The 19,379-nt window shown below is 37.9% G+C and overlaps 1 protein-coding gene and 1 long non-coding RNA gene across 2 annotated transcripts; one reads left to right on the top strand and one right to left on the bottom strand.

The window, feature by feature from the left end:
• Positions 1-3,718: 3,718 nt before the first annotated feature.
• On the bottom strand, positions 3,719-4,832 carry LOC129757290 (uncharacterized). Its single transcript, XR_008739664.1, has 2 exons — positions 4,148-4,832; positions 3,719-4,088 (listed from the first exon to the last, which is right to left on the bottom strand). It is a non-coding gene; the product is annotated as an uncharacterized LOC129757290 (long non-coding RNA).
• Positions 4,833-10,656: 5,824 nt separating this feature from the next.
• LOC129757289 (uncharacterized) lies at positions 10,657-18,121 on the top strand. The gene is made up of 2 exons (XM_055754459.1): positions 10,657-10,813; positions 16,182-18,121. Exon 2 carries the CDS (start codon positions 16,266-16,268, stop codon positions 17,895-17,897), a length of 1,632 nt encoding a protein of 543 aa, XP_055610434.1. The 5' UTR covers positions 10,657-10,813; positions 16,182-16,265; the 3' UTR covers positions 17,898-18,121.
• The last annotated feature ends 1,258 nt before the right edge of the window (positions 18,122-19,379 follow it).

Here is a 19,379-nt window from a genome sequence, read left to right as displayed (position 1 = left end):
TTTGTAATCAAAATGTAGTGTTTTATTGCACTTCAAAGGAAAAATAAGAAAAAAATTATTTCGATGTTGTTTTGATGAAATTTCGAACTTTTCGTCTAGAACCACTCATCATAGTTTGGACCCATTCACTGCCCTCAGCGGCCATTTTGTTCCACAATATCTCATCTCTGTTGCTTCCCGAGTCGTCCTACCATTCTTCTTCATCTTCTGCTTGAAAATTGCCCAAAATTTTTCGATAGGGCAGAATTGCGGGCAGTTGGGTTGATGTCCTTTTCGACAAAATCCACCCGTTGGCCCAATACCACTGTAGTACTTCCTAGCTGTATAGTGGCAGCATGCCAAATGTGGCGAAAACTTTACTGGTCCTTTGTGAGATCTAGTGTACGAAAAAAAAACAAGTTTTTTTAGGGCACTCCTCCTTGTACATTTCGGAGTCCATGGTCTTGGTTTTCACAAAAACCGGGGTTTTTCGTCCGCAGCTGCATATACCTTGCCAGATCAAACACTTTCTTGCCAACCTATCGGCAAAAACGAATTTGAACTTGGCGGGGACATCACCCCAACCAGTGGCTTTGTACAATTTTGGCCAGGAAGCCGCCCAAAATCAGATTTCACGATTTTTGAACCAGACCACGTCGGATTTTTGACGTGGGTGTCCAAAATTAATTTTCGACTCGCGGCTTCCATTACGTGTATACACAGAATACATTCAATATTTTAAAGTCTTTGATTATTGAATTCGAGTCTTTGATTATTGAAATCTGAATAATGTGTTGGTTATTGTAGCTACAAAGAGTTCGCTGTTTAATTAGCTGAGGTTATCCGATAAGACAATTCGATTAATTTCATTATTCCAACTGCTACACATCATGGAGAGAAGTCACAAAAAAATGTCATTTGACCATCATCCTTTCGAGGTCGTTCGATTAAGACGATTCACGACGGCAAATAGAATGAACACCATGATCAAACTACTTTCCGGTTTGTCCTGTTGTTTGAATGAGCAGTACAGATGATTCACAAGAGAGAGATGAAATATGAAAAATAGTTTGACATTCATGCACTGGCCGAGACTTCATTTGCGATTTGACATGAGTGAACTTTTGCATGAATAAGCGATCAACATCATTTGATCGAACGATAGATGACACTGACCGAAATCGAGTACACGACTATCGTAAACAATGTCGATGGTTTACAAGACTGGTAATAACAGCAATATGATTGTAAAGCATTAATCTGTTTGTTTTTTTCAAAGGGTAATAAAACTTTGATTCGAAGAACAATGTGCTTTTCATATTATGCATAATAAACCCTTTCATTTTTATGTAAATCTGGGGAGGGAAACATTCTCGAGCCTACAGGAGAATTTTGAAACTTCCTGCAAGTCACAGGACAAATCCGTTTCGAACCTACAGTTAAATTTGACAGTTGTTTTCCTGAGCTGTTTTTCTGTCCTGAAATCGTCCTGTAATTTCAGCTGTTGAAAATACAGGACGAAATCGTCCCGACCACAGGAGAAAAGATTAAGTGTGTAACTTTATTAGAACAAAACGAATCGTTATGAAATTTTCAGCACTGATAGAGGAAACATTTCCGAACAAAGTGCTCTCAAAACATTCCAGATCCGACAACGAGCGCTATGGTATAATTTCCATAAATTGTTTTTTTTTTTCAAATCCCATACATATCGTTCGAAATTCCATAAGGTACACCGGGGTAAGTGTGGACGCGGGGTAAGTGTGGACGATGGCTATAAAAACAATACTGTGCACTATTTTTTCAAACTTTTGATGCAGAATGTTCAATTTACTTGTAATCTATCCAATAACTGTGAAAAAGATACGATTCAGACAATAACGGTTGTTTACAGCGACTTTTTCGGAATTTTCTATTTTCAACTACGATGTCGAGTTGATGTGCATCTTTTTCAATTGCAAATTTCTCCTAAACTAGCTGGCTCTCGATGAAAAACTCTACATTGAAACAATCCTTAAATTCAAAACAACCAGTTAGGAAAAGAAACGGCGGTTAAAAATTAAGAAAAAAGAGTTTATTTACAAAAAACTAAAATTTTGTCTCCAACCACTACCTGGGGTAAGTGTGGACGGCTTGAAAATGACTTGGTTTTTACACATTTTTTCAATTTTCTGTCCTTCATCCTTTATGAGTTGTATTATTTAGCTATATTAAGCATTCGGATCATGAAAATTTGAGTAAAGTACTTATTTGTTCTGTGTTTTTGATGAAATCGGATCTCGTGTGTTGTAACATAAATTACACACTATAATTATAGTATAATGAACTTTTTTCAAAATTTTGGACGGTTCGAGCAATAAAGTAACGTATTCAACCAAGAAAACACAAATTTTTTGAAAATTTCCTGAGAAATCAAAGGGAAAATCTACCGTCCACACTTACCCCATAAAGCGGGGTAAGTGAGGACACCAGCCGTCCATAACGATTTGCGTGATAACTTTTTTCGCTTTGCTTCTATCGAGCTCATCTCTTCAGCTTTTGTAAAAAACATGTTCTGCGTCACATTGATCGTCAATTTATCAAAATTGCTCCACTGCTGATTTTTTTATGATTTTTTAAAGTTGAACTATACGAAAACCCGTCCACACTTACCCCGGTGTACCTTAACTATTTTTGACCCTGCGTTTACACGGCTCTGTCGCGCAATGTTATACCTTTTTCTCTACCTATCTTGTTTTAAGGAGACCTTATTTTTGTCAAAAGGTTGCATCCTCACCGAAAATAATTTTCACTTTAAAGGGAAGTGACATCTGGAGTGAATTTTCGCTATACGTAAATTCATGTGAGTTTTAAGTGACCGTCAAGTGAAATCACTTAAGTGAGCGATCAAGTGAAGTTCAAGTGAATGGCAAAGTCAATTTCAAATGTTTGCTCAGGTCATTAATATCTTTCAGTTGTAGTGGTTTTTAGGTGAAATTTCGGAATATCAAACATTAATCAACTTTGTTTCTACAAAACAATTATTTATTTAAAAAAATACAACGTAAAAAACGTAACTTTTTCTCCTTATTTGGGTTCAAAAAGATTTTTCGGCTTCGAAAAATCATTGACTTCCTCACTTTGACGAGACATTCGAGTTGATCTTTTCTGAAATAATAATAAAAAAATAAATTTAACTAGTATATATTGTTTTGCATGATACTTATTTTAATTGCACTTGAATATTTCCAAAATAAATCATCATCGGAAAACGTATCCGAAACTCTCCGCTCTAAAAAAGGTCTCTGCGACGTGTTAACCGCCCGAATAGAAAAGTATGGTGAAAAACCATGAATTCCATATTCACAAACCATAAATTATACGGTTTTCACAATAATTATTATCGTCCTCGATACCGTGAATGCACATTGAAATTCATATTTTTTGACCATACATTTCATCGTATTGGCGAAAATAACCATGAAAAAGGGGTATTGTTATGCAGCGTGACCATGAAAAAAATGGCGATTTTCCATACATTAGAAAGCCCAAAAATATAAAGTTTATGGTTAAAAGAGCTTCCAGTTTTTTATAATAAAACCATGGAAATCCTTTCATTTTCATTGTTTAAACGAAGATGAAAATCCAGGTTAATCTATGGTATGTATTCATTTTCGTACCATAGAATTTTACGGTTTTACCATGATTTATTTTTTTATTAATTGGGGATTTTCGGATGTATTGAACAACGAAACAATAATTAAAATTAACTATTTTATTATTACAAATCTTCTTACATTTAACATATTTTTTCTATTCCCCTTTTCCTGGATACTTGGGTGTTATGATTCGGAAATTAACTCCATACTGTCCACAATTCGCCTTCAAAATGCCATTTGCTGATGATTTCAGCAAAACATCCCGCGTTGCAATACTTCTTATGTTGATGGTGTAGCAGACGATGATGCGACTGAAGCGCTTGAAAATGGTAAAATTTTACCACGCCAACTCTTGTTCCGTGGGGCAGCGGCCGCCATTCGATCGGCGGATCCACAAAAACATAGGCAGGCACTGTTTCGTGACATCGCTGGTTCCACTCGTCCTTGATTCACTGCCATTTCGATCAACGCCTAGAAAAATAAAAAATAAATGATTTAAAAGTTCATAATTAGTCTTAAAATGTACATACCAAAAGATTTCGCAAATAACTCCTATCGACCGCAATAAAGAATTGTGTCCCAAAAAAAATGGCGCGCAAACAAGACTAACACGAAAAAAATATTTTAGCCTTCAACGATTACACGAAAAATTTTAATTAGGTAAAAAAAACGAAAGTCTACCAATGTTCGTTTTGGTTTGGATTTTATGGCGTATTTTTTTTTGATTCCGGATTTGGCTCTGGAACCGTCAGAATAAAAAAGCAAGTTTCGGGTTTCGAGTTATTCCATACGTAGGTGTGCGTGAGAACGAGCGCAATGTTTACATGCAGCTGTCATTTTGTCCTCCCTTCTCTATTCCTCCATTCGGTTCTTCACATCCGGATTGCCGTTTTTCGTGTCCGGATTGCCGTTTTTCGTGTCCGGATTGCACTGGACTGCAGATAGTACGATTTTGCTTGGCTGAGAGGTTCAAAATCGCGGCAATAATCATTTGCCCGTTCATTATTTCAACTGTTTTGTTTTTAGCCAAAAACAGCTGTTTAATGTTTTGACAACAACGTTGAGAGTATTGGTGAACTTCTCGCAAAACTGACTTTTTTCTCAGGGCGACTCCGTCCCTTTTTCGAGCGAACCTAGGTTGCCTCTCGAGCAATAAATGAGCACGATGACAGCAGTTAGAGCGAACCTAGGTTGCCTCTAGTTTGCCTCCAGGTGAAAAAAAAATACGGTATTAGTTTAATCATAAAGTTCACTGTAACCAAGGTGAGTTTATATTCAGGAGGTGTTCCCGAATAACGAATTCCCGATTCAGCCATTTTGGCTATGTAGGCTATGCAACTATACGGAACTCATGAAGTTTGTTTACCAACAAACCCCAGAAAAGCTGAGCAAAAAATAAACAAACTCATTGAGAGCCCCGCTCACTCCTCGCCTACTTACTGTGAAAGTCGGAGAACCTAGTGTATCTAAGAACCTTGACTGTAACAATAAAAATCATTAGAAAATTACTGTAACACCATGTTTCTGATATATTCGGCAACTATGAAATATCATGAATTTACGACTTATTTCAGAGTGACTTTAAAAAATATGGTGATTTCAAATTGAAAAGCAGTTGAAAAATATTTAGATATTACAATGAAGTCTATTGTTAAATTGAAATCCATTGTTTTGTTATCTTAATACCATGGTCTTTGCTATTCGGGGCGTTTACACGATGGTTCTGTCGGTCGACCTATGGAAAATATCATTGTTTAATAACATATAAATTACTTTAATTCTGCACCTACCAACTCAAACAAACCTCTGTTGTTTCTTTTCCAAACAACAATGAAACAATCAATACTGACACTGTTGACATTCGCTATGCAAAAAATCACTTGAATTTTAAGTGATGGGCAAGTGAATGTTGGCTTAAGTGACTGGTCAAGTGGATTTCAAGTGAGCATCGAAGACATTCAATGCCGGTCACTTAAAACTCAAGTGATGAGCTAGTGTATATTGATTCGGTCACTTAAAACTTAAGTGAGAGGCAAGTGAAATGTACATGAGCCACTTGAAATGAAGAAATTCACTGCGTTTTCACTTTTAAGTGAATCTTCTAGTGTTTTTTAAGTGTGATTTTGGGTTCAGTGCTCGTTTTGCTATTATCCTAACACGGAAAATAACAAAAAGGTAAAATTTACCGAAATAGCAAGGTGAACGCCCGTGAAAGCGAAAAAGGTAACTTCTACCTCTTAAGGCGCCCGCACAATAGCCCGTCGGACGTCGCGTCGCGTTGACATTTCATTTTGGAGATACCCTTTTCCGTTTGAGCCACCTTAATGGTGCGTCGCGTCAGTGACAGCATTGTACTAAAACGCTAAACTTGTTCTAAACAGCAGCGTTCTCCAGCGTCGACGTTTTTGTTTTGACATAAATCAAAATTCCAGCGCGTCAGCAGGGTTTTGAATATTCCTTTTTTATGCTTTTTTGTAAAAGTTTGACACAAATATATAAAAAACTTAATTATCGTCATTTTTCTGTGTTTTGTAATGTAAGGCACCCCGAGTTTTGTCTCAAAAATTCTGGAAAGCCTTGTCAGTGGACGCTGTATTGTGCTGCTTAAAAATCCCAGTGCGTCGCGTCAGCGTTTTAGTACTCAACGACAGCGTTGACAGCTGACGCGACGCGACGTCCGACGTGCTATTGTGCGAGCGCCTTTAGAGCAGGGCTATTAAATCTAGGGTGGAACAACTTTGACAGAAAGTAGGTGCGGTGAAGAAGGGGCACGGAAGCCGAAATTTTGACAGGCTATAACTTTGTTTACATTTCGTTTCGAAGAATTTCAATAAAAGGTAATGCCGAAACAGTCGTGCTTTGGTAGTGGTGTATTATATGACGTCACTAAAATCAACTTTATCTAAATTATCAGAGCACTAGGAAATTTGTTTTGCAATCCGTCGTTTTGTCGATTTTTTTTATCAATTTGATTGTATTTCACCAAGTTTAATGATATAACCCACATCGAAACATCTAAACTGTAAGTATTATTTAAATAATTATTTTCATTTACTTATTTTTCCGTTGTTTGCTCACAGGACCATGACGGATTTTTGTTCGATGATAATTTGTTCGATGGAAACAAAAACGACGGTAATGTCCAGAAATGCCATTACAAGCCAGTGGATTCAGAACAGGCCCAGGAAACGATTGATAAAGGAATGGTTGACAATCCGGAGAACTTTTTCAAAGAAACTAGTATGACAGAACCGGATACATTTTGCCTAACATTGGCGGCATGTCTATTGATGTCCAGTTCAATAACCAATTTGGCTATATTCTCGGATATAGCATCTTGCATCGTATGGCTGTCGATCTTGGGAGTATTTTTCTCGCTGAATACACCATTTGGAAACGGCATGGCCGCGTGTGCCATCTTTTGATCGATTATAGCCGCATAGTATGTATAGTAGATCGTATAGTAGCCGTATTATTTTTGTATCATGACCAGGGATCCGTATCAACGCTACCAGATCGCATACCCTTGTGCCCTAGTCTACATTATTTTTACGCTACGGGTGATGTTTTGAATAAAAGCATATAGATGCATGTATATATCAATCTGTTCATCAGAATATCAAAAAAATATGTTAATGTAAATCTATCAAGTTGTTTGATTTCGTTTTATTCTTGTTTGAGCATCGGTGACCAACATTTATTTAACTAAAAGTAAAATATTAATAAACCAAATTCCTTATAGGATTTAACGCACAAATGTTAGAAAGTCAATATCGGGGATTTGTGGTACTTGTAGAAGAAATTTGTTAGGGACTTATCTTCTGCGAAAATTCGATTTACAGGTAAACTAATTTGATAAAATAGACAGTAACAGAAACCCAGCAAACAATTCCAACGCTTAGATAAATATTTTTTGATTATTTTATTCATAAATAGCATCTCGTAGACCAACTATAAAATAAAGAGCGAACTTTAAATTTGTTTGATCTACTGAACATTTGTGGGATTCTTGATCAGCTCCTGATAAGTTTCGCTCCTGTTGTCTTGCGGCAGAGCAGATAACATATCCCTTCTGGTTTCGCTTTGTGGTGAGACATTTATAAGCAATTTCTCAGCTGTTTGTTTGATTGAAGCCACCAGCAGGATAGTTTGGTTGAAGCCACCACAATAGGGATGGAACTCTATCGGATCGGCTGGATGGCCGGGGATTCTACATGTCCCGAAAATCTTGTGTGACAATGCGATCCTTGCTGCATTCTTCAGTTGACCATCAACGGTTGCATACTTCATCTTTGAGAAAACCAGCCCCGAGCTAGAGTAGATAATTACCGGGTAACAGTACTCCAGGCAGACTGACTGAAGCCACCAATCGGCTAACCAGATTTTCCTGGTGGAAGCTCGTTCCTCCAGCATTTTTTGTAGTTTGACCCCAACACCTTCCAGAACTATTAACTTCTCCTCCGCCTGTTTGCTCTTGCCGAAACCTTCCTGACTGGCCATGCAGTAAACATTCTTATCTTCTTTTTTAAGTTTAATTTTCTTTTCAGCTTTATTCTTGCTTTCCTCTCGGCCGCTTTGTACATCTTCCGGATGTGGTCGTCCGTACAGAGCTGTAGACTGTAATCCAGTCCATCGTTGAACTTTTTCGAAACCCTTACCTTGATTTTGCGACGATTGATCATCAACATGGTTTGTTCTCCTGGGTCTTCTACAAAAAAAAAAATTAATAAAATCAATATTTTCCAATCAAGTTCGAAAATATTTTTTTTCTTACCAAAATCTGATTCAATTTCCTCTGCTGCTATTAGTCCTCCCGAAATGAAATCTGAAATAAAATACAACACAATTCTCTATATATACCATATTTTTTGTCATTCTAGCGAACACTACACCTGCGCTTTTGATCGCTTTGATCCCTTCTTGTTTTGTAAACATTGTCACAGCATGGCTGATTGGGCTATTTGACACTTTACACTACCCGTAGTTACAAAAGCCCTGCCTTTAGAGGTGAAACACACACGGAAAATAATAAAAAGGTAAAATTTACCGAGTTAGCAAAGGTGAACGCTCGTGAAAGCCAAAAAGGTAACTTCTACCTCTTCGAGGTGAAACTCACCTCACAGTAAGGTAAAATTTACCTGAATCGAGGTTTGAAAAAAGGTACATCTCACCGAGAAAAAAGGTGAATCCAACAAAGGTAAATCTTACCTCGTAGCGAGGTGAAGTTCACCTGAATTGAGCTCGATAAAAAAGTATAATTCACCTAGAAAAAAAGGTAAATCCAAATAAGGTAAAACTTACCTCGTAGCGAGGTGTAATTGACCTGGATTGAGCCAAACAAAACGGTACAATTCTTCTAAAAAAAAAGTAACTATTCGCCGAACCCGTTCATTGAGGTTAAGCTGTTTTGTCATTCTAGGAACAAGTTTTGCTTTGTGCCTAATATGTGAAAATCGGAATAGAATGGTAAGTGTTCTTAAATATCATTTAGTTGTGCTGGTTCTCGTCATAATACTATTGATTTTGTTTCAGATCGACCCATAGAGCTTTGAGGTGTATTCCACGTCATCCTCCAGCCGGAAAAGCCTAACCTGACCGGATTAGTCGAACGGAGGAGGCCATGAATGTACGCAACGCAGATGGATTCAGCGGCCATAACGGCTCAGAAGAACGCGAAGCCGAATTACCAGTCCCTATTTATCTCCAATAAATATCATTTTTGAAAGAATTTTGTATTTTTTTAATTCTTATTGAAGAAAACAATCAAACCAACCAGCATTTACCTTTTAAATCAGTAAATGGGAAAACGAAATTATTTACTAATTTGCTAGGTGAATGCGAAAAAGGTAAAATTTACCTTTTTTCTAGGTAAATTGAAAAAAGGTAAAATTTACCTTTTTGCTAGGTGAATGAAAAAAAGGTAAAATTTACCTCGAAAGAGGGGTGGAAAAAATTCACCTCGCAAAAAGGTAAATTTTACCTTTTTTTTATTTTCCGTGCACCTCACGGCGAGGTAAAATTTACCTGAATCAAGATTGGAAAAAAGGTACAATTCACCTAGAAAAAAGGTGAATCCAAAAAAGGTAAATCTTATTTCGTAGCGAGGTGAAGTTCACCTGAATTGAGCTGAATAAAAAAATATCATTCACCTAGAAAAAAAGGTAAACCCAAATAAGGTAAAACTTAACTCGTAGCGAGGTGAAGTTGACCTGTATTGGTCTTAACAAAACGGTACAATTCATCTCGAAAAAAGTAACTATTTGCCGAATCCGTTTATTCAGGTTAAGCTGTTTTGTCGTTCAGGTTTTGCTTCGTGCCCAATATGAGAAAATCGGAACAGAATGGTAAGTATTTTCTTGGATATCATTTAGTTGTGCTGGTTCTCGTCATAACACTTTGCTTTTGTTTCAGATCGGCCCAGCTTCGAGGTGTATTCCACGTCATCCTCCAGATATCATTACGGAAAAGCCGGACCTGAACGGATTCGTCGAACGAAGAAGGGCATGAAAGTGTTAACGCAGTGCAGGAGGATTCAGTGGCCATTATGGCGCGGAAGAACACGAAGCCGAATTGCCACGAGCTGGGTAAAAAAAGGACTTTTCTCAATATTTTTTTCAAATACGGTGTTACGTTTCAAAAGTAAATATGAGGTAAAAGCGCCTATTTATTTCAAATAAATATAAATTTTTGAATGAATTTTGTTTTTATATTTATTGAAGAAGCCAACCAAACCAACTAGCATTTACCTTTTAAATCAGTGAATGGGAAAAAGGTATTATTTGCTATTTTGCTAGGTGAATGCGAAAAGGTAAAATTTACCTTTTTGTTAGGTGAATTGAAAAAAGGTAAAATTTACCTTTTTGCTAGGTGAATGAAGGGGTGGAAAAAAACCACTTCGCAAAAAGGTAAATTTTACCTTTTTTTATTTTCCGTGTAATGAATTTGGGTACCGAACCTTTGTATCGCTCTTGTACAATCTAAAAAAAACTTTCATTGTTGCTTGAGAAACTTCTTCTGGCTATCTGCTAAAAATAACTTCGTCAACTACCTACTATTCTGTTGCGAAATGATTCAACGCACATAATGTTTTAGAACGACCTTCTCATTGGAATCAACAGTCAAGCTGACCACCCTATACAGCGTGCTTTGTTTGTTTATTTATTTCATTCACAGTTATGTGCCGTTCTTCGTTTGAGGCCCGCCGTGGCATTCACGCGCCATCTTGAAAACTGGATAGTTCAAAAAAGCGAGTGATTTGGTTTTACCTAAAAAAAGTTGTTAAAACGGATGTTTAATTTTCGAAAAAGTGTCTAATAAAGAAGTTACATTAAAAAGAACATTTAATTAGTTGAACAATCTAAGTTTTTGCGCAGTTCCGTTGTTGAACAGTGTTTTTCATTGTTGGCATTCGAGCATCTCTGCCGCCATCTTGGCGAGTAGAGAGATGGAAAATAACGAGATGACTGACCCACCGGATATCTCCGCTGGAACTTCAAACGAGAGTACGGATGTGGAGAAAAAATCCACCCAGACGGAAAAATCCAGCTCCAAACGACCTCCCCAAAACTTCGACTATCGTGCGGATGACCCCGCGCCGTTTAGAGTATATATCGAGATCAACAAGGAAAAACAAGAAAAAGACAAAACAATCAATCGAATTGCTGTCGGCCGTATGCTGAGAAGAATATTTTCAACTGAAGATTGTATCACGGAGATTAAAAACGCAGGAAAGAACAAAGTAATTGTCTACTTTAACAATCACATCGCGGCAAATCGAGTGATAAGGAGCGACCTCCCCACCTCGTATGGATATAAGTGTTACGTTCCCCGACATCTTGTGTCAGTCACAGGAGTGATTACAGGAATCCCGGTTGATGTCACCCTACAGGAGATCCAACAAGAAATATACAGTATCGCTCCGATTATTGAGGTGTATCGCCTCAAAAGATTCGTAAATGAAAAGCCAGTCCCAACAACGACAGTAAGCATAACTTTCCGTACCAACCAGTTACCCCCCTCGATAAAACTATTTTCGTGCTACATGAATGTTAAACCATACGTTCGAAGATCCATCCTTTGTCTAAATTGTTTGAGATATAACCACAAAACCGCCGACTGCCGTAGTGCACGCCGATGTGTTCGCTGTGGCAATCAGCACGACAACGAAATAGAGTTCGAACAGTGCAACCAAACGATGAAGTGCATTTACTGCAAAACAAACCATCCCACCGACGACAATGACTGCCCCGAACGATCCAGACAGAATGCCATAAAAACAGCAATGGCCAAGAGTGGACTTACCTACTTTGAGGCTAAAGAAAAATACGCAGTTGGTACCATTAACCGGTTTGATGCCCTCTCACAATTTGCTGATGAGCCAACTCCAGCCGGAAGCTTTGCCAGTATCCTCAAGAAGAGTACAATACCATCCCATCCAACCATTCGTCGTAGACCAGCTAGCCCTCAAATAAATGCAGGATCCAAGGAAGTTAACAGGAAGAGACCCAAAAATATCAACGAGCCCGAGACTAGTGGTGCTGGTCTGAACAACTCACAGAAGGTAAGTGAGATAGAAAAACTAAAGAATGACCTAGAAGAGGAAAAAAAGAAGACTAGATTAGAAAATGAATCAAAACTAAAAGAAGCAATTCAAGAAGCAATAATGCGTTACTACACTGCTATCTTAGAAGAATGCAGTTTAAAAGGAAAAGTACGAGAAAACTTCATAACTAAAAGTAAAGAATTTATAAGTTTTGACTCTATTATCAAAAACAATTGAACTATTAGACTCTATTTCTTCCTAACACAAAAACATTACATTCACAACTATGGATAAATTTAAAATACTACAATGTAACATACAAAGCGTAGCAAAACACAAACAAGAACTCCAACGTACTCTCATGTCACGATCCTACTCTGTAGCGATCCTGACAGAAACATGGACGAAGGAAGAACTTGAGCAAACAAACGCATACCACATCAGTGGTTTTCATAAAGCCCTTCAATCCCGTGACGATGGTTACGGTGGAGCCGCTATTTACCTCCGTAATGAACTTGGTTTTCAGAGAATCCCTTATACAACATCTTGTGACACAATCCAATGTGTGGCAATAAAAATTCTGATGAACAACATGGTCATTATTGCAATATATATAAACCCTACGACAAGTTGCGAAGTTATACATAGAGAAATCGAAAACATTACTACATTTTTTGCCAGCTATCAGAAAGTCCTCATTGGTGGCGATGTTAACAGTCACCACACTTCCTGGGGTAACAATTATACTGATCGAAAGGGCGCAAAAATTTTCCAAGTTCTGAACACTTCAAATCTAATCATCCTGAATGATGGTAGCCCCACCTACAAACCCCCAGAATTAAATAAGAATTCTTCCGCTATAGATATCACAGCTGTATCTAATCAACTTTATTTCGATATTTCTTGGGAAGTCCTGGAAGAGGCAGTAGGTAGCCATCACCTGTTGATTAATATTGAATTGAATGCTGGAAAATTACAAAAACAGAAATTCGTTTATAAACAGTCTCAGATCCTTAAACAAATGAACGAACTATCAGCAGATGAAATTTCAAATATAACAGAGCTTTCTAAGCAATCGAACCAAATTATCAAAAATAACAAAGTCAGAAATCGTTTCAACCCCAAATATTGGTGGGACGATGACGTTGAAGAGGCTTGGGTTGAGAAACAACAAGCTCTTGCTAGATTCAACAAACTATCAAATTTAGAAAATCTTTTGAACTTAAAGAAAAAATCTGCTTTGTTCCAACGAAAGAAAAAACGAAATATGAAACAAAATATTAAGGATTTCGTCGATGAAATTAACCCGCAAACAAGCTCAACACAATTATGGCAAAAAATTCGAGGACTAACAGGTAAACGAAAAACGCAACGTAACAATGCAGTGCAGGATTGTCCTACACTCGCGATCGAATTCTTGAATCTACATTTCGGACCAAATGATGTTTATATGGATGAACCAAGAAGTGTACAAGCACCAGCAACGTATAATGTCTTGGATCGTGTGGGATGGTACTCTATTCTGCAGAAGAAAAAATCGAGATCTCCAGGGAAAGATAGAATAACTTACGACATGCTGCGACAACTCAAACCTGAGGTTGTTGATACTGTAATTTACGACCTTAATCAGATGTGGAGGCACGGTAATTTGTCAAACCAACTCAAAGAAATTAGAACCATAGCTATTCCTAAACCTGGTAGAGATCAGGCTACTGCCGCTGGAAACCGGCCAATATCCTTGATACCAACACTTACAAAAATTTTGAATACTGCAGTGCATCAAAGGTTACTATACTATCTGGACTCCAACAATATCCTACCTGAACTATCTTTTGGCTTCCGAAAAGGCCAATCCACTATCACCTGTTGCACTTACGTAACCAATTTGGTTCAAGCTAACAAAAGAAAAGGAATATTAACAGCAGCCGTATTCATCGACTTGTCGAATGCTTTCAACGCAGTTCGAACTGATAAGTTAGAAAGTCTAATGGGAAATTTTAGAATACCTTACGAAATGATTCGGTGGATAATTTCGTTTCTGAGAAACAGAAAAATCTTTTTAAAATCAGGAGACAATGATATTTATAGAATAACGAGCAATGGCTTACCCCAAGGAGACGTATTATCGCCTACCCTTTTTAATGTTTATACCACCCCACTACATCAAATACAAGTAGACGACATAACACTCGTGCAGTATGCTGACGATTTTGTGGTAATCGTAGCAGCCAAAAACTCAAAAATCGCATCCGAAAAAGCGCAAATTTTTCTAAATACATTTGAATCATGTGCACGAAGCTTGAATCTCGAAATAAATCCGAATAAAACTAAGGCAATGTTCTTTAAATGCACAAATGAAAAAATGGATTTGACCATCCAAGGAACACGAATAGAAACGGTCAAAACGTATAGATACCTTGGAATTGAACTTGATCGATCTTTAAGCTACCGAAGACACATACAATCTTTAGACAGAAAAGTAAAAGAACGTATGGATATGCTGAAAGTAATATCTGGGATTAAGAACGGAGGGAATCCTGAAACTTTGACATTGTTATACAGAACTCTGATACGAAGCACTATCGAATACGGTAGCCCAATTTTTGGTAACGCTACAAAAACATACATTAAGAAATTGGAAACTTTAACTAACGCATGCTGGAGAAAAATAACTGGCTGCACCAGATCCACACCTATAAACACTCTGGCGGCTCTAGTTGCTGAGAGCCCACCGCGAATAAGAATCGACTTCATTACCTGCAAAGAGATCGTTAAACATATAGCCAATCAAACAGTCATCTGCACCCAGTTATTTGAGTCACAAACAAATGACATCCCCAACGATAAACTTACACTGATCGAAAAAATCTTTAATAGACACAAAAACATTTTTCAATCGATTGTACCAAGAGTCAGAACCAACTTTCCTAACTCGTTAGACGTTAAAACAGAAATTGATAATTTCAAGATGGTCAAAAGTAATTGTGAGGCTAGAGTCTGGAAACAAATGATACTATTTGCACAAAACACCATTTATAAAAATCGTCCGGCAATTTACACCGATGCTTCCAAGTTACAAAATTCTTGCGGAATTGGTGTTTATATAGTTAACACCAACAAAAGAATCAGCTTGAGGCTAGAAACCGAAACCTGCATTACTACAGCCGAAGTACTTGCTATACACGTAGCTCTTGAACATCTCGAATGCAATCAAATTTATAAAGGAGTGATTTTCACTGACTCACTTTCTGCATGTCAAATAATAAATGCCACCTTAAAGTCCACTATCAGAAATGAAGTTGTACAACAGATCATCAGCACCGCCTACAAACTTGACACAACCATCCAATGGATTCCTAGCCACATATCACTTGAAGGTAACGACATAGCAGACACTTTGGCAAAGGCTGGCACAAACTCTCTAGATGTCTTCAAGAATGGTCTCTTTATGAAGGACGCCCTAAACTTTTTCTGCAAAGACAGATTGGCCTCAACAAAAGTGTGGTACACGGAATACTCAAAAAAGGAAGGAGAACCAGGGAAATACTTCCAGGCTATCCAGAATAATTTCGAAGAAACTCCTTGGCACATGAAACAAAAACTTACCAATTGGGAAATCAGAACTATGAACCGCATCCTATCAGGACACACCTTCTCCAAGTATTGGCTCGCAAAGTGGAGAATAGTAGACGACCCTAACTGCGACGACTGCTTAACACCCGAAACAGCAGAGCACATAATTTTGTACTGTAACAAATTCAACAACACTAGAGTAAAATACTCCTTCGGATCAAAATTCCAAACACTGATTGATTTATGTAAAGCCCAAGAAAAATCTATCTACCGAGAAGTAACAAGTTTCCTGCGAGAAATAAAATCGGAACTATAACCGGTTCGCCCGACTGCGAGGCGTATTCGGTTCCAAAAATTGCTGGGTATATGGCCATAGCCGCCGGTCCCATTCAATCGTTGATTGCAAATCGTCAATCAACACCAGAAAAGAAGAAGAAGAAGAAGAAGAGGCCCGCCGTGTGTATACCGTTTATACCTACGGTATGTGATATAGGCAACTGCATTCCCATCACTTAACAATTGTACCAAACGACATGTACTGGGACGCGATACCACTGGAACCGTTCGAGCTGATCCTGGGGCAGTTGAAATTACAGGACAAACTGGCTTGTTCCCTTGTGTGCCAACATTGGAACAGAACTCTTTTCAGCAGCCCGTCACTAGTGCGGGACATTGTGTTTGCGATTGGGCCCCGTTGGTCTCAAGATCTACAGGATCTTGTGAGGGCAAGTACCAGGAACTATCGACGTCTGTTGATTGTGCTAACCGATGGTACTTGGAGGGTTAAGGTGAATGAGCTGATAGCGGAGGTTTCTCAGCGATGGACCATCAAGAGTGTTTCGCTCATCGGGGAGCCCGTGAATTTACTGGACTGCTTCAGATGGAACGTTGCCATGTTCGATGCATTGACGGAGCTGTCCTTGGAATTTACTGTTGAAAGCGCTTGGACGAAATTATCCGCACAGGACGTGGAACTTAAACATTTACAGAAGCTGCATTATCTCCAAGTATATGTAGGCACCAAATATGAACGGTTGATTGTTCGATTTTTCGTTCCAAATCTCAAGGAGCTGTACATTGTGACGGATTCTCTTGCCAACCAAGATGTCATGTATTGGGAAGATCCCATGATAGAAATTTACAACTGTTCAAAACTGAGCCGTCTTGAGTTAGACTTAAATAGCACGATGTGGGTAGATTTTTTCAAAGTTGAAAGACCGTCCATGGAACGACTTGTAATAAGAAGGGCGTACGATGATTACGACGAAAGAAACTGGGATGAGATTTTCCAAAGGATGTCCAACCTCCGTGATATTGAGGTGTTTTTTGCATCTGATGCGATTTTGGCAAGTGTGAATCGCAACTGCATGAAACTTGAACGATTTCTTATGAATGGATTTTGTTTGCATGAAGGCTCATTCGGAAATAGTATGAATATCTCTTCTTTGCGCAGCCTTCACGTGGATGGATTGCTAAATGGTTCGTTGTATTCAAACATGTGTACGTTGCATTTGACGAATCTGCAGGAATTAGTTTGGAAGTATGTTGAATTGGTCCCAACCCAAGAAAAACTTATCATTGTAGCTCCGGCTTTGCACGAGATCACTTTGAGGGCTTGCGACTACAAGCGGTTTCAACTTGTAGTAGGGAACACGCTGACACATGCCGATATTGATTTTACGGAACCACAAGTAACAACTCCCAACTTCTTTTCATCAATGGGAAACCTTCTGAATTTGAGCCTTCAGGTCACTGGTCCAGCAAATCAACTTGTTCCGGAAATGTTTTACCTATCGAATCTGAGACGATTTGAACTGACTTGTTCAACTGAACGCCATGCATATACCATCGATGAATTGTTTCAAAGCATTTGCACCAGCTGCAATTTGTTAGAAGTTTTCGAGCTACGAAACGAGCACGAAGAACTGCTCAATTTGTCGTATAGGAGTTTTGCTGAGCTTCGAAGGTTAGAGCTACTCAAAAAATTGGTGCTGCATTATATTAACCTGCACAGTGTTCCGGACAAGTCATGTTTGATGATAGGGAAAATACCTCATATGGATTTTTATGGCAGTAACGTGAGTTCGGCCTCTGAGCAGCAGATAACCGGCCTTCCGGTTACGAGTATGGTGCATGAATCCAGTACACAGCGGAAGATGACGTGAGTTCAACAATTGCATCGCCCCGCATTAGTACAAATTCAATTGATCGTCATTCGTTTCAGTAAGTGCCACTCAAAACATCACGATTTAATAAAAAAAAGCTCTGTAAAAACACGAATCAGTAAAGTAGCTGATGTTCTAATGTTCTCAAGTATTAATTTCCTAGATTAATTTGTAATAGCTAGATACTATTTATTAAGAAATATTTTCCCTCGATTTACATTAATGACGGTATACGATTTTAAAAATATGTCCCTATGTTTAGTCTGTAAAACAATCCGAAAATTTCCCTATTTTGTCTTGCGTTTATTAGGAATAATGAAATAGATAAAAAAAAACTAAAAGGAGTATCTTAACGAAGATTGATATGTAGCATAGCGATAGTCATGTTTAAGAAAATTCTGATGCAATATAGAAGACTTAATAGCAAGAACATTTTTTTAATTCAATTTAACACTAAAAGACCTAAGGTAGAAAAGTAGGTTCTCACAATTGAAACAGCTTTAACTGGCCAATTATTGGACCGATTATCATCGATTTGGTCGAGTTGAATAACATTTTTTTAAAAATAATTTTAGACGCATAGTCCAAACCAGGAAAAACTCATTTTCTCGCTCGTTCTCTACTCTCCATATGAGACTGTTATGCAGCACCTATTAAGAAAAGATACTCTATAAAACTAATTGGCAAAATAGTTTTTCGAGCCAAAAATAAAAAAGCTCTACCCGAGCAGACATTTTAATGCCAAAATGATATCAAATTTTGCTATCACTCCTGAAGAGCCAAAATTGCTATCATTTTTGTTGACCTATAAGCGGTGAACAGCAAAAATGATCGTTTCCCAATTAGTTTTAATAACATGATGATGCCAAATTTTGCCATTACGTAATACACAACTCTGGCCCCTTTGTGCTCTTAAAAAAACATCTAAACAAGAAGTATATTTATGGTCTCGCTGCCGGCGTGATAAAATTTTGCTCTTAGTTTTCCTGAGTGGCACATAAAGTATCGTCCATAATGATGGCAAATTTGGCTCTCAAGGCATGATATCAACATTTGGCCATAAAAATCTTTTGGTGGGCGGGGGCGGTGGGGTTTCTCTATAGGTGAATTTCAGCGTTACAACTTTTTGTGTTAACAGTATATAAACCATGATAACACAGGGAAAAGCATTCTAGTTACCTATGTTTCAATAACTGATTTTAGCGTCCTGAATTTGATTCTTTTGTCAGTTTTTGGCAGTCTATCAAAAAAGGCACAAACTTCTTAAGTAAATTTTTATCTATTTTCCTTAAACCCTTGGGCTTGTCCCGTCTCGATTTCCTTCGGAAGTCGAAGCTGAATCAAGACGACAAAACTCTCAAAAACCAACAGCCACTACTTTTAATCAGGAATGAATCTCACTTTGTGCTAAAGGAAAGTGAAAATTTTATTAGCAAAATTGCGTAGCTCAACACAACAGCACTTAAGCGTCAACAAAAAAAA

This window comes from Uranotaenia lowii, chromosome 3 (genome assembly GCF_029784155.1).
Source record: "Uranotaenia lowii strain MFRU-FL chromosome 3, ASM2978415v1, whole genome shotgun sequence".
NCBI lineage: Eukaryota > Metazoa > Arthropoda > Insecta > Diptera > Culicidae > Uranotaenia > Uranotaenia lowii.
This window is presented reverse-complemented; position numbering and strand designations above follow the sequence as displayed.

What these genes read in the sequence shown, in the direction of transcription:
- LOC129757289 (XM_055754459.1), top strand. Translation starts at nt 16,266, where the DNA reads ATGTACTGGGACGCGATACCACTGGAACCGTTCGAGCTGATCCTGGGG.